The sequence below is a fragment of the Ranitomeya variabilis genome, chromosome 5 (genome assembly GCF_051348905.1).
Source record: "Ranitomeya variabilis isolate aRanVar5 chromosome 5, aRanVar5.hap1, whole genome shotgun sequence".
Taxonomy (NCBI): Eukaryota; Metazoa; Chordata; class Amphibia; order Anura; family Dendrobatidae; genus Ranitomeya; species Ranitomeya variabilis.
In genome coordinates, this window is record NC_135236.1 from 435,231,808 (window position 1) to 435,248,109 (window position 16,302).

General features: G+C 41.6%; 1 protein-coding gene across 6 annotated transcripts in view; it reads right to left on the minus strand.

Annotated features, from left to right (window-relative positions):
• Positions 1-16,302, minus strand: part of NAP1L1 (nucleosome assembly protein 1 like 1) — a 47,303-nt gene that overhangs the window by 24,977 nt on the left and 6,024 nt on the right. For all 6 annotated transcript variants that reach the window (XM_077265324.1, XM_077265327.1, XM_077265322.1 and 3 more), the window contains exons 2-4: positions 14,418-14,453; positions 13,022-13,107; positions 6,091-6,193 (exon numbers count right to left, since the gene is read on the minus strand). In XM_077265324.1, coding sequence (XP_077121439.1) covers positions 6,091-6,193; positions 13,022-13,107; positions 14,418-14,434 — 206 coding nt within the window. In that variant the 5' untranslated portion in view covers positions 14,435-14,453. The remainder of the gene's footprint in view (positions 1-6,090; positions 6,194-13,021; positions 13,108-14,417; positions 14,454-16,302) is intronic.

The following is a 16,302-nucleotide window of genomic DNA, read 5'->3' on the forward strand; positions in this document are numbered from 1 at the left end:
TTCCTTAAGGGGTCTACTTTCCAAAATAGTGTCACTTGTGGGGGGTTTCAATGTTTAGGCACATGAGGGGCTCTCCAAACCCAACATTGCGTCCCATCTCAATTCCAGTCAATTTTGCATTGATCAAATGGCGCTCCTTCCCTTCCGAGCTCTGCCATGTGCCCAAACAATGGTTTACACCCACATATGGGGTATCAGCGTACTCAGGACAAATTGTACAACAACTTTTAGGGTCCATTTTCTCCTGTTACCCTTGGTAAAATAAAACAAATTGGAGCTGAAATAAATTGTGTGAAAAAAAGTTAAATGTTCATTTTTATTTAAACATTCCAAAAATTCCTGTGAACCACCTGAAGGGTTAATAAACTTCTTGAATGTGGTTTTGAGCACCTTGAGGGGTGCAGTTTTTAGAATGGTGTCACACTTGGTTATTTTCTATCATATTGACCCCTCAAAATGACTTCAAGTGAGATGTGGTCCCTAAAAAAAAAAAAAAGGTGTTGTAAAAATGAGAAATTTCTGGTCAACTTTTAACCCTTATAACTCCCTAACAAAAAAATTTTGTTTCCAAAATTGTGCTGATGTGAAGTAGACATGTGGGGAATGTTACTTATTAAGTATTTTGCGTGACATATCTCTGATTTAAGGGCATAAAAATTCAAAGTTGGAAAATTGCAAAATTTTCACCAAATTTCCGTTTTTTTCACAAATAAATGCAAGTTATATCGAATAAATTTTACCACTAACATGAAGTACAATATGTCACGAGAAAACAATGTCAGAATCTCCAAGATCCGTTGAAGAGTTCCAGAGTTATAACCTCATAAAGGGACAGTGGTCAGAATTGTAAAAATTGGCCTGGTCATTAACGTGCAAACCACCCTTGGGGGTGAAGGGGTTAAGGTCTTAAATGGAACCTGCAAGAAAGATTGTACACAGTATCCTACAGACAGTGTCAGGTTGGAGCAGTTATACTGATTACAATGATACCTGGTGATGAAATCCGTCTTGTGGCTTTTTAATCTTTATTTTCAGTTCATTATATTCTTGTGCTCCCGGAAGGATCTCCGAAACATACGACAGCGAGGAGGGACGTCTGACAGCAGCAGCCTGAGCCCAGTAGTCACATATTACAGGTACTGCACTGACTTATAATAGCCAATTCAGTCTTGGATTTTTTTCTCATGGTATTAACCCATCGATAGTGATACCTCTGATACCTTTTGAACTCACACTTTAGCTACTTGGTCTTTTGAGGGCATGCCATGAGCTTACAAACTATTTGTATATACTTTGTTGTTTTTCTGCTATTTGTAAGTAGCAATATATGCTGTACTTTACATTACATACAATTTAAGAATTGCTCACTGGTGTTGTGACCGGCCTATTGCTGCCTTTGTCAGATGTCCCCCACACTCACGCACTGTATCTAACTACTTTTACAATAAAACACTATTTAAACCTGACTGTCACATGTATCCCTACTATCACATGAGTTATCTGTTGGGGGTGGTACCCTTGATTCTATGCATTTCTTAGTGACATCTGTTATTGCTTTTCATGGATCTACCTTTTGATACATCATTGTAATCAGTATAACGGCGCCATCCTGACACTGGAGGTTACTGTGCACAATCCTAATGACAGGGTCCCCTTTAACTAGAAACATGACCTGTATTGGGTAAGGCTGAAAATTCACCATTAACCCTTTAGGGTTGACCAGCACACATGAACGGCAGCTAGGAGTCATCACCAAGTGGAGTGCACACAGGAGCCGAGGGCCTTCTGACATGGAACACACTATATGGGAAGATGAATGGCGTCATTCTAAACTAACTCATCCCATAAAAAAAAAAAACATCCTGGTCCTAAAAAAAAAAAAAATTATATATATATATATATATATATATATATATATATATATATATATATATATATATATATATATATATATATATACATATATACACACACACACATATCACTTAGTGTTTCTTTAAACTGTAGGCAGCATAAAACGAGTCTGGCTGAAACACTGGCATCTCAGAAGACAGCCTTAGACCATGTTCACACCTCAAACTTTTTAATGCAACCTTTAAAGGTGAATTTTACAGTACCAACAAAAGAGATGAGATTTCACAAATGTCTTCCACACATTGGTTTCCCTCCTGACTGATTTGGAAGACTGCAGCATGTCCCTTTCCATGGGTTTTTTTCGCTCTTAAAACCCATAGAAAATAGGCAAGTGCAAAAACCACAGGTATCTGGTTTTGCTGTGTTTTTGGCACAAAAACCTTAAGAATTTACAGCATGATTTTTGGGGGCACTAAAGTTTATCAGAATGCACAAGCGGCAGTAAATATGCAGCAAAACCTGCTTTCTGTAAGCAGCTCCTTTACTGCCGAGAGATCAAATGAAAAAAAAAAAAAAAAAAAGCAGCAAAAACAGTGTGAATATGGTCTAAGGATGTGCACAAATAACTGGTGCAGAAATTTCTGCACCTCAAAAAAAATAGTATGCATATTTTACACTACGATTTTCTTCCATGTGTATTTGTTACAGATTTTTACCCACTCACTTGTATTGATGAAATCTGCAGTAAAAACATTGCAAGAATTGACCTGTCAAAACCTGAAGGTTTTTTTTAATGCCAACTGTGCAGGGGGGAACTCCGTGTGTGCACACAGCCTATGGATCCATCAGGAAGAGATTCAATTATATTAATAGGAGGACACAGAGTTAAACTGAACATACACTTTATTTAAATTTTAAGATAAATACAAGAAACATAACCAATATTGCATGATAAAAATGGATAATACATATCAAGATGTAAATAGTGAACTACCCAGGTGAGTATATATGACCTATGGGCCACACAAAAAGCCGAGGAAAAGCCTGCTAATACTCATTGGTGAATTGTAATTAGCAAGATTAAACCTTACACCTATACTTAGGCATTCAATTGGCAGGCTGCTAATCACCACATCAATATCCTATCAACTTCCTAGGCAAAATATCCACTTGCCCCCTGAGGAAGCGAGGCTATCTATAAGCACGCGAAACGCGCGTTGGAGTGACTGAGGCCCACACAGGAAGCTGAGAATCACCACATGGGTAAATATTGAGACAAATGCACTGTGCAAGTGGATATTTTGCCTAGGAAGTTGATAGGATATTGATGTGGTGATTAGCAGCCTGCCAATTGAATGCCTAAGTATAGGTGTAAGGTTTAATCTTGCTAATTACAATTCACCAATGAGTATTAGCAGGCTTTTCCTCGGCTTTTTGTGTGGCCCATAGGTCATATACACTCACCTGGGTAGTTCACTATTTACATCTTGATATGTATTATCCATTTTTATCATGCAATATTGGTTATGTTTCTTGTATTTATCTTAAAATTTAAATAAAGTGTATGTTCAGTTTAACTCTGTGTCCTCCTATTCATATAATTTATGTATGAGTTGTTTGAACAAACTGGATGGCAGTATATAGCTGGTATTCTGTTTAAGGAAGAGATTCAAGTAGTCAGACATGGCTATTCCTTGCCCTATGTGACTGACAAGTCTCTGCTGTGTTTGTACATGGGGAAAACCATGTAGATCAGCTGAAGCAGGGCTACTCTAGTCTATCCTGGACACATCTTTAACCCCTTCATGACCGTGGGATTTTTCGTTTTTCCGTGTTCGTTTTTCACTCCCCTCCTTCCCAGAGCCATAACTTTTTTATTTTTCCGTCAATTTGGCCACGTGAGGGCTTATTTTTTGCGGGACGAGTTGCACTTTTGAACGACATCATTGGTTTTACCATGTCGTGTACAAGAAAACGGGAAAAAAACTCCAAGTGCGGTGAAATTGCAAAAAAGTGCAATCCCACACTTGTTTTTTGCTTGGCTTTTTTGCTAGGTTCACTAAATGCTAAAACTGACCTGCCATTATGATTCTCCAGGTCATTACGAGTTCATAGAAACCTAACATGACTAGGTTATATTTTACCTAAGTGGTGAAAAAAAAAATCCAAACTTTGCTAAAAAAAAACCAAAAAAAATTGCGCCATTTTCCGATACTCGTAGCGTCTCCATTTTTCATGATCGGGGTCGGTTGAGGGCATTTTTTGCATGTCGAGCTGGCGTTTTTAATGATTCCAATTCGGTGCAGATACGTTCTTTTGATTGCCCGTTATTGCATTTTAATGCAATGTCACAGCGACCAAAAAAACGTAATTCTGGCGTTTGATTTTTTTTCTCGTTACGCCGTTTAGCAATCAGGTTAATGCTTTTTTTTATTGATAGATCGGGCGATTCTGAACGTGGCGATACCAAATGTGTAGATTTGATATTTTTTTTATTGATTTATTTTGATTGGGGTGAAAGGGGGGGGCGATTTAAACTTTTATATTTTTTTAATTTTTTCACTTAACTTTTTTTTAACTTTTGCCATGCTTCAATAGCCTCCAAGGGAGGCTAGAAGCAGGCACAGCACGATCGCCTCTGCTACATAGCAGCGATCTGCTGTTCGCTGGTATGTAGTAGAAAATCAGGTGTGCTGTGAGCGCCGACCACAGGGTGGCGCTCACAGCTACAGGTGATCAGTAACCATAGAGGTCTCAAGGACCTCTATGGTTACAATGGAGAAGCATAGCCGACCTCCGATCATGTGACGGGGGTCGGCGATGCCGTCATTTCCGGCCGCCCGGCCAGATGCGGTAGTTAAATGCCGCTGTCTGCATTTGACAACGGCATTTAACTAGTTAATAGCGGCGGGTGAATCGCGATTTCACCCGCCGCTATTGCGGGCACATGTCAGCTGTTCAAAACAGCTGACATGTCCCGGCTTTGATGCGGGCTCACCGCGGAGCCCTGCATCAAAGCAGGGGAGCCGACATCGGACGTACTATCCCGTCCGATGTCAGTAAGGGGTTAAACGGAGTTCTCTCTGAAATGCTCAGGCATTTCAGAGAAATGGAAAAAAAAAAAAAAAAAAAAAAAAAAAAGGTACACACCTGGCTGCAGGCACACAGCAAGGCTCCAATTCACCCTACCAACTGTTGAGGCAGCAGGAATTCAATGGCAGGTTCCCTTTGTACCAAGTATAGGAGTTATACCCAACACTAATTGCATGGCAAATTATTGCTTGCTGGGAGGGTCAGACCACTGGAACCCAACATCCCGAGAACAGGGTGCTGCAGTGTCCCATCTGAATAGTGTTAGAGAACGTGCACAACTGCTTCATTTATTCTTTATGAAACAGACATTTTTAATTTATGCAGCATCAGAATAAGTGGAGCCAGCTCTGCAGACTCAGTTTAATATTAGCCTGGGTTCTTACAGTCCGATCCAGGGAATTAAGTTATCCCACCAAAATGTTCTTGTTCAGGTGGACATAAGATGCAATAGAACTTAATTTCACCTCCCCATTGCTGAGATACTAGTAAAGTATGTAGCACCTAATGAGTTAACTAGTGGGTGCAGTGAGTTCTCCCGCAACTCAGATGTACATGCCCTCAGTGAAAACTCGCTTGGACTTAAAAACCCTAGCTGGCTAGGTACCACTACCTTAAAAACTAGGGTATCTGCAATGGAGGTGAAATAAATATAAATATAAATATATATATATTCTGCTCTGCAACCACTGTTACACCAAAATGTCCAGTTCAACTTGAAAAGGGTGGTGAAAGGTTCAGTGCTAAAATTGCAAACTATGTAAAAATAAGAAACTATACTGTTCAGTCTCAAGAAGAGAAATATTTATGTATTGTTGCCTGCAGAGTGAAGCCCGGTCTACGAGGAAAGGACAGCAGCATCTACAAGTTCTTTGCCCTGATGCAATACATCTTGGAAGCTCTGCACTGAGACTAGCCATATGGCTGAAAGCAGCCAGCTCAAGCGCCCCTACATTCCTCCGATGGTGCAGAGGCAAAGCAGTCTGCTTGCCACAACAGAGCACAGTTCTGGCTAGAGGCATGACCTGCTGCTGGTCTGAACAGTCAGTGCATCATGCCATGTGGGGGAAGATAATCAGAGCGCTTAACAAGCTGAGAAAACTGAGGCCACACCAAGTCTTCTGTATGTTCAGTTTGCAGGCTTACCTTTCAATGTATCCTGTAGGAGTACCTACAAGGTCATCTAACCTTTCTTGTAGCGCAGCAAGAATCTGAGGATTCTGCATCATTTGTGCAGTCAATTGTCTGGCTGAAATAAAATGCAAAAAAAGGGTTTTACTTACAACCTATACATACATATTTCAACGAATAAGTCTCTAAAAACTTTGCATATCACTGCAGTAAACTTAATTTGCAAAAGTTCCCTTAAAGCCAATCGCATCAGCCTGCAGCCAGTTTCTAGAAGTTGTAGAAATGATGCTGCAGGTTTGGACCAAAAGGTTAAAAAAAAAAAAAAAAAAAAAAAAAAAAACACACACCACACTGTCAACCCAACCGTTGCTGGCCACACCCCATATTAGATGGGGTTGGGGTGAAAAATTAGACGACTTTTTAACCCCTTAACCCCTGAGCCAGTTCTTCACCTTCCTGACCAATGTTACAATTCTGACCACGGTCACCTTATGTGGTGACAACTCTGGAACATGTCAAGGGATGCCACTGATTGAGACTGTTTTTCTGTGACACATTGTACTTCAGAGAAGTGGTAACATTTTGTTGATGATTTTCATTTACTAATGATAATAATCGGAAACAAGGCAAACATTTTGCAGTTTTCAAACATTTCATTTTTATGCTCTTAAATCAGAGTTAGGTTGTGTGCACACGTTCAGGATTTTGTGTTTTCTGCTATAAAAACTGCAAAAAAACCCCCATATATTAAGCATCCTATTATAATGCAATCCGCCATTTTTGTGCACATGTTGCGTTTTTCCGCGGCGGAATCGCATTCCAGAGGGGAAAAAAAAAAAAAAAAAAAAAACGCAATTCTCCGATACCCGTAGCATCTCCATTTTTTTGTGATCTTGGGTTGGGTGAGGGCTTATTTTTTGTGAGCCAAGCTGATGTTTTTAATGATACCATTTTGGTGCAGATACGTTCTTCTGATCACCCGTTACTGCATTTTAACCCCTTCACCCCCGGAGCTTTTTCCGTTTTTCCGTTTTCGTTTTTCGCTACCCTCCTTCCCAGAGCCATAACTTTTTTATTTTTCCGTCAATTTGGCCGTGTGAGGGCTTATTTTTTGCGGGACGAGTTGTACTTTTGAACGACATCATTGGTTTTAGCATGTCGTGTACTAGAAAACGGGAAAAAAATTCCAAGTGCAGTGAAATTGCAAAAAAAGTGCAATCCCACACTTGTTTTTTGCTTGGCTTTTTTGCTAGGTTCACTAAATGCTAAAACTGACCTGCCATTATGATTCTCCAGGTCACTACGAGTTCATAGACACCTAACATGACTAGGTTATTTTTCACCTAAGTGGTGAAAAAAAATTCCAAACTTTGCAAAAAACAAAACAAAACAAAATTGCGCCATTTTCCGATACTCGTAGCGTCTCCATTTTTCGTGATCTGGGGTCAGGTGAGGGCTTATTTTTTGCGTGCCGAGCTGGCGTTTTTAATGATAGCATTTTGGTGTAGATACGTTCTTTTGATCGCCCATTATTGCATTGTAATGCAATGTCGTGGCGACCAAAAAAACGTAAATCTGGCGTTTCGAATTTTTTTCTCATTACGCCATTTAGCGATCAGGTTAATGCTTTTTTTTTATTGATAGATCGGGCGATTCTGAACGCGGCGATACCAAATATGTGTAGGTTGGGGGTTTTTTTTATTGATTTATTTTGATTGGGGCGAAAGGGGGGTGATTTAAACTTTTATATTTTTTTCACATTTTTAAAAACTTTTTTTTTTTACTTTTGCCATGCTTCTATAGCCTCCATGGGAGGCTAGAAGCAGGCACAGCCCGATTGGCTCTGCTATGCAGCAGTGATCATAAGATCGCTGCTACACAGCAGATTTGCAGGTGTGCTGTGAGCGCCGACCACAGGGGGGCGCTCACAGCCACCGGCAATCAGTAACCATAGAGGTCTCAAGGACCTCTATGGTTACCTTCCTGACTCATCGCCGACCCCCGATCATGTGACGGGGGTCGGCGATGCGCTCATATCCGGCCGCACGGCCGGATGCGGTAGTTAAATGCCGCTGTCTGCGTTTGACAGCGGCATTTAACTAGTTAATAGCGGCGGGTGATCGCGATTTCACCCGCCGCTATTGCGCGCACATGTCAGCTGTAAAAAACAGCTGACATGTCGCGACTTTGATGTGCGCTCACCGCCGGAGCGCACATCAAAGCGGGGGTCCCGACATGTGACGTACTATACCGTCACATGTCGGGAAGGGGTTAATGCAATGTCGCGGCAACAAAAAAAAATGTAATTCTGGCGTTTTGACTTTTCTTCTCGCTACACTGTTTAGCGATCAGGTTAATTTTTTTATTGATAGATCAGGCGATGCTGAATGCGGTGATATAAAATATGCGTAGGTTTGATTTTTTTTTTTTATTGATTATTGATTTTTTTCATATTTTTAAAAACATTTTGAAATTTTGCCATGCTTCAATAGCCTCCATGGGAGGCTAGAAGCTGCCATAACTCTCAGATCGCCTCTATGTAGTAGAATTACAGCATTGCTATGAGCGTCGACCACAGGGTGACATTCCTAGTAATCTGGCATCAACAACCATAGAGGTCTGCAGGAGACTGGTTATGCCAACGCACCGATGACCCCCGATCATGTGACAGGGGTCACCAGTGCATGCATTTCTGGCCAGAAGCACTTGTTAAATGGAAGCACTTGTTAAATGACGCTGTCAAGAGTTGACAGCGGCATTTAACTAGTTAATAGGCGCGGGCAGATCGTGATTCCGCCCGCACCTATTGCGGGCATATGTCAGCTGTTCAAAACAGCTTTGATGCTCACCGCCGGAACCCGCATCAAAGCAGGGATTCCTCCATCAGACGTACTATTCCCTCCGATGGCAAAAAGTGGTTAAAGTTAACCTGTCACCAGGTTTGGCCAATACAAGTCATGAACGCCATCTTTCAGGGCTGATACACAGCATTATAGAATGCTGTATACCTGCCCCCAACCTGACCTGTAAGATGAAAAACAACTTTATTATACTCACCTACGGGGTGGTCCGGTCAAGGGGTGTCGCTCTTCTTGGTCCGGCGCCTCTCATCTTGCGATTGTCCTCCTTGGTTCGTCTGGATGACATGTTGCAGGATCATCCACACTATCTCACCAGCAGATCAAACCCCTGCAGTGGGCAGGTTCTGGGCCTACGACCTTTCCTGGCACCTGCCCACTGCAATACTTTGCTCTGCCCTCAACAGGGCAGATAAGCACATCTGCGCAGGAGCGTGATGCCAAGCAGACTGTGGATGATGCAGGGATGTGTCATCCACATGAAGCAAGCAGGGGGGCAGCATCGGAAGATGGAAGGCACCGAACCAAGAAGAGTGACACCACTCAGACCAGACCACCCCGCGGGAGTGTATAAAAGTTATTTTTCAGTTCTTCCAGATCTGTTTGGGGGCAGATACACAGCGTTCTAGAATGCTGTATATCAGCCCTGAAAGGTGATGGCTGCATCTCATACCGGCCAAATCTAGTGACAGGTTCGCTTTAAGTACACGGCAGGGCTCAGAAGGGGACACACGCCATCTGACTTTTTGGATGCAAAAGGGTCCTAGAATCATTAGTGGACGCCATGTCATGTTTGGAGAGCAACTGTGGTGCCTAAATAGTGGAAACCCCCCCAACAAGTGACCCCATAGTGGAACCATGAGGGAACTTATCTAGATGCGTGGTTAGCATTATACCCCCCTTTAGGACTTTACAGGTGTAGCAACGATTTTGACTTCATGGGCGTTTTCCAGAAACAAGCAGCAGTGGATGATGCAGAGTGAGAATTACAGACTGCCGTTGTAGAGCCCAGCTTGTACTTCTGGAGACATGTATCTGTTGTAAATTAGGCAGACTCATCACTACAAAAATGCCAAACATGTGGGCGATATATGTGGTTTAGGAACACTATGGGGCATTTGGATGAGCAGAATTTGCTGAATTTCTTTGGGGGGGGGCAAGGAACTATAGAGCTTTTCCACAGTGTGTACTACAAGTAGTGTGGAAGCCCATTTCCATTGGCAGGTGACTTGCCTTTTTTGTGGATTGATTTGAAGCTTTTGTTGGGAACATTTTACATAACATTTATCCATAGATCTACGCCAAGCACAATAGGGTTTCCATCTAAATCTCAGCTACATGATTCAGATAAAACCCACGAGGGATCCACTAACGATACTGAGGCAGCAAAACTACTCTTGACTTAGTCTTGCCTCTGTTCAGTTGTGTCCTTTTCAGAAATGCATAGAACTGTGGCGCACTGCGATTTTATGCATGCATAAGAAGAAAGACCTACCAGATTATAGGCCAGTGTCCACATCTGCCTCATTACAGAGAATCTTCCACGAGGGGTTTACACGGAAACCCCAGTGTAAGCGCTCAGCACAGAGCGCAGGATAATTGTGAGCCGAGCCTTACTGCAATATTAGGGAGGCAGAATTAAAAATTCAACAGGTGAAAAATTTGTTTCATTTTTTTATGTGGTTTCTGGTGTGGTATAAGTGATTAAATGACTATTTTTTGGGTCGTTGCGTTTACAGCAATACAAGATTTAATTTTTTTAATATTTGGCTGCTGTCACACTAAAAGACGCTTTTTGTTGCGCTGCCGCATTTTGATAGTTATAGTTTTTCCATATTTCGGTTGAGAATTTGAGGTCTTTATTTTAGCGGGACAAATGACTCATTGGTACATGAGTGACAGATCGCTAGTCCAATTTTTGGGAGGCAGAATGAACAAAAAACAGCAATTCAGGAATTGTTTTTTTATACAGTTTCGCATATGGTAAATTTGATAAGGCAGTTTTATTCTTTGGGTCAGTAGGATTACAGATACCACATTTATATAGTTTGTTTAGGTTGTGGCGCTTTTACACAAAAACGTGAAAAAAATTTATAATTTTTTTCATTGCTTTATTCTGAGAGCTATAACTTTATTTTTCTGCTGACAGAGGCTTGTCTGCTGTGGGACAAGATGACGTTTTCAGAGATACTTTTGTTTTCTTTTATTTACATTCGTTTTATTCTATTTTTTGTTCTGCGGTACGAGAAAAAAACAAAAAAAACAAATAAAAGATGCTTTAACAGTGTTCACTGAAGAGGTTAACTAGTTGGGATGGTTTTATAGGTCAGGTAACTATGGATGCCGAGATACCAAATGTGTACTATTTTTTGTATTTACATAAATATAATTTATTTATTGGAATACACTTTACACTGACAGATCGTTGATCAGATTCTTCTGCACTGCAGGCCATTAGATTGGAGTATCTGACACAAGGAGGAGTGTCAGCAGACAGGCCACCGTCCCTGAGTGAACCAGCGGCCATTTTTCAGACCGGGGTCACTGTGGTGACCATCAGCACAACACGATCACAATCGCTCTGTCCCGATGGGCACAAAGAGGGAGCTCCCTACCTCAGCGATGCCTCTCAATGTCACTGTCACTATTGCTAGCACCGATCGTGGGCATTGCTGCAGGGTAGATAGAGCTGATAGCCGTGTTTGATTGCGGTGGTGCCAAGCACACTCGCACTGCATGCAAGGAAGGGGTTAAATCATGAAAATACCTGAATTTCTGCTTGGTTAGGAATGGGAATGAATGGCCCAGTCTTGAACTTGTGAAAGTAATCTTCCATGCAACAAGTCTTCAGATCCATTGAAAGTATCGCTCATAAAGGTTCATAAGTGCCAAACCCATATGAGCAGGTGATCAATAGTGCCAATTAACCCCTTTCTGACCTCGGACGGGATAGTACGTCCGAGGTCAGATCCCCCTCTTTGATGCAGGGCTCCAGCGGTGAGTCCGCATCAAAGGAGGGACATGTCAGCTGTTTTGAACAGCTGACATGTGCCCGCAATAGCAGTGGGTGAAATCGCGATTCTCCCGCCGCTATTAACTAGTTAAATAATGTCCGGGCGGCCGGAAATTAGCGCATCGCTGACCCCCGTCACATGATCGGGGGTCAGCGATGCTTCTGCAGAGTAACAATAGAGGTCCTTGAGACCTCTATGGTTACTGATCCCGGATAGCTGTGAGTGCCACCCTGTGGTCGGCGCTCACAGCACACCTGCATTTCTGCTGCATAGCAGCGATCTGATGATCGCTGCTATGTAGCAGAGGCGATCGAGTTGTGCCAGCTTCTAGCCTCCCATGAAGGCTATTGAAGCGTGGCAAAAGTAAAAAAAAAAAAAAAAGTGAAAGTGAAAAAAAAAGTGAAAAAAAAATATAAAAGTTTAAATCACCCCCCCTTTCGCCCTATTCAAAATAAATCAATTAAATAAAAAAATAATAAAAAAAAAAAAAAAAATCAAACCTACACATTTGGTATCGCCGCGTTCAGAATCGCCCGATCAATAAAAAAATAAGCATTAACCTGATCACTAAACAGTGTAGCAAGAAAAAAAAATTGAAACGCCAGAATTACGTTGTTTTTTTTTGTCACCGCGACACTGCATTAAAATTCAATAACGGGCGATCAAAAGAACATTTCTGCACCGAAATGGTATCATTAAAAACGCCAGCTCGGCACGCAAAAAAAAGCCCTCAACCGACCCCAGGTCATGAAAAATGGAGACGCTACGGGTAGCCAAAACAACAACAAGTGTGGGATTGCACTTTTTTTGCAATTTCACCGCACTTGGAATTTTTTTCCCCGTTTTCTAGTACACGACATTCTAAAACCAATGGTGTCGTTCAAAAGTACAACTCTCCCCGCAAAAAAATAAGCTCTCACATGGCCATATTGATGGAAAAATAAAAAAAAGTTATGGCTCTGGGAAGGAGGGGAGCGAAAAACGAACACGGGAAAACGGAAAATCCCAAGGTCATGAAGGGGTTAAACTAAATGATAGGTCTGTTGGTTTGACCTAATCAAGCTCAATCAATACCTTTGATGCTAGGATCTTCTGCCGTCTCCTCCTCTTCAACTTCTTCCACATCTTCCATCTCTTGCTGGTCAAACTCTTGGTCTTTGCTGAAAAAATAAATTACTGTAACTGCTCTTAAAGTGGGTGTTAGAGCATGTGCACACCCACACGAAGATTTGGTTCAGAAGTGTCTGCATCTCTTGGCAGGAAGAACGCAACATAAAATTTGCACTTTTTGACACTCATTAGCATGGGTGAAATCTGCAGTAAAAACTCAGATAACTTACATGCTGCAGATATAAATCTGCAAGTCAAAAATAAGCAGTGTTTTCATGAGATTACGGGATTCTCATTCACCTTGCTGGCAATAGGAAGCCATTCAGGTCTTGTTACAAAGAAGCAGGAAAAAAAAAAAAAAAACACCTGACAAATGTGACAAATCTGGAATGCGTGCACAGGCCCTTAATAGCGCTAACTGCTTTTGGGCACCTACTCACAATTCGACAATAATTGTGCAAATAATGCTTATTACATGGGTGCAATGGTCTGACCAAATAGGATCAACATGAACATAGAAAGAATAGAGCCAGGATAAGAAATTACCACTCTAAAGCAATTAACAGTTCAAAAATGAATGCAAGATGTGCCACTTCTGTACCCATAATTTATTTCCGCTGCTCTTGGCAATTTCATACATTTCTGATTAGAGGGGCACTACTGGGCCATATCTTGCTCTGGGCAGAGTGAGGTGGTTGGTGCAAGCATCTGCAGGGCAGCACGGTGACACTCGGACAACATCTGCAAGGAGTTTGTATGTTCTCCCCGTGTTTGCGTGGGTTCCCTCCGGGTACTCCAGTTTCCTTCCACACTCCCAAAGACATACTGATAGGGAATTTAGATTGTGAGCCCCAATTGGGACAGCGATGCCATCTGTAAAGCACTGCGTAATATGATAGTGCTACACAAGCAAAGCATAAATAAAATTCTCACTATGCCAACAGAACTAGAACTAGAGAAACCAAGAGCATGCAGCCACCATGACATTGGCTTAGAGGGAATCTGTCAGCAGGTTTGTTATGTAATCTGAGAGCAGTACGAGTAGGTTCAGAACCTGAATCTAGTGCTTGGACAGAATCCTTGTTATTCCTGCTGTTTATGTAACAGTGCTCAAATGCCAATACGTATAAGCCAGCCCACACCCCTGATTGGCAGTTGACAGATTCCCTTTAGGTTTACATAACAGAATAGGCACACAATCCATTCCCATAAGTACGAACAATAATACCAGAGGATGTCCCTTATTCAGGATTAGTCCATCACCCAATAAAGTCACATTGACAACCCCTTTAAGTTAACCAAATCATATTAAAAGGCATATTCAGTACATAGAAAAAAAGGAAATCTGGCAAATACTCACTTGTCTATGTTGGCCATTCTTCTCAGAAGTTAACACCTAACAGAGGAGAAATTCAATAGTTATTCGTGACAAAGCAGTGTCCAAGACAAAACATCTTTCTACACAAGTCAGTTTAGGACCAGAGACAGCCTTTTCACAGATTAGGTATGTGCCCACAATCAGGAATTGCTACAGCTTTGACACTATGCAGTGACAAAATGCAGCGGCCACATGTTACAGCATAGTGGATGGGAATTCTAGAAATCCCATGTCCACCATGAATGTATGTGAACCTGCAGAAACTGATATGCTGAGCATCCTGCTGTCCAGAAGCATGACAATGTATCATGCGGAGACGCAAGTCTCCAGAATAGAAATGTAACCAATAGAATGTATTGGATTATTATTATACATTTTTATAGCGCCATTTATTCCATAGTGCTTTACATGTGAAATATGGGGCATATATAGACAAATACATTAAACATGAGCAAAAAACAGGGCACACAGGTACATAAGGAGGGAGGACCCTGCCCGCGAGGGCTCACAGTCTGCAGGGGACGGGTGATGATACACTAGGAGAGGGTAGAGCTGGATGTGCGGCGGTTCAGTATCACTGCAGGCTGTAGGTTGTTGGATGCAGTAAATCCACACGGTTCAGTGAATAGAACACAGCATTTTTAGAAGCATCGAAAATACTCTGCATGCAAAACTGATACTACAGGATCTTGTGCACATGGCTTAAGAGCCCTGTATTTCACACCACAGATAGAAAAGAAGCCATTATAATCTATGGGGCTGTTCACAAGTTTTTGGCAGAATCAGCCATTTCTCCCTGCAGACTGATTTGTCAGTCACCACCACTGTGGGTGCAAAGGAAAATGTACGGATGAGCAGCAGCGCTCCCGGACTAGGACAGGCACACAAGTAGTGAGATTAACCCCTTCATGACCTTGGGATTCTCCGTTTTCCACTCCACTCCTTCCCAGAGCCTTAACTTTTTTATTTTACCGTCAATTTGGCCATGTGAGGGCTTATTTTTTGCGGGACGAGTTGTACTTTTGAACGACATCATTGGTTTTACCATGTCGTGTACTAGAAACGGGAAAAAAATTCCAAGTGCGGTGAAATTGCAAAAAAAGTGCAATCCCACACTTGTTTTTTGTTTGGCTTTTTTGCTAGGTTCACTAAATGCTAAAACTGACGTGATACTATGATTCTCCAGGTCATTACAAGTTCATAGACACCAAACATGTCTAGGTTCTCTTTTATCTAAGTGGTGAAAAAAAAATTCCAAACTTTGCTAAAAAAAACAAAAAAAAAAAAAAACTGCGCCATTTCCCGATACCGGAAGCGTCTCCATTTTTCGTGATCTGGGGTCGGTTGAGGGCTTATTTTTTGCGTTCCAAGCTAACGTTTTTATTGATACCACGTTTGTGCAGATACGTTCTTTTGATCACCCGTTATTGCATTTTAATGCAATGTCGTGGCGACCAAAAAAGTAATTTTGCAGTTTTGAATTTTCTCGCTACGCTGTTTAGCGATCAGGTTAATGCTTTTTCTTTTTGACTGATTGGGCGATTCTGAACGCGGCGATACCAAATATGTGTAGGGTTTTTTTATTGTTTTATTTTGAATGGGGCGAAAGGGGGTGATTTAAACTTATATTTTTTTCACTTTGTTTTTTTTTTTTTTACTTTTTTTTTTTTAAGTTTTGCCATGCTTCAATAGCCTCCATGGGAGGCTAGAAGTTGGCACAACTCGATCGGCTCTGCTACATAGCAGAAATCAACCCCCCCTCCCTTCGTCACCCCCTTAGGGAAAAATAAAATAAAAATGTATTTATTTCCATTTTCCCCCATTAGGGTTAGGGCTGGGGCTAAAGTTAGGGTTTGGATTACATTTT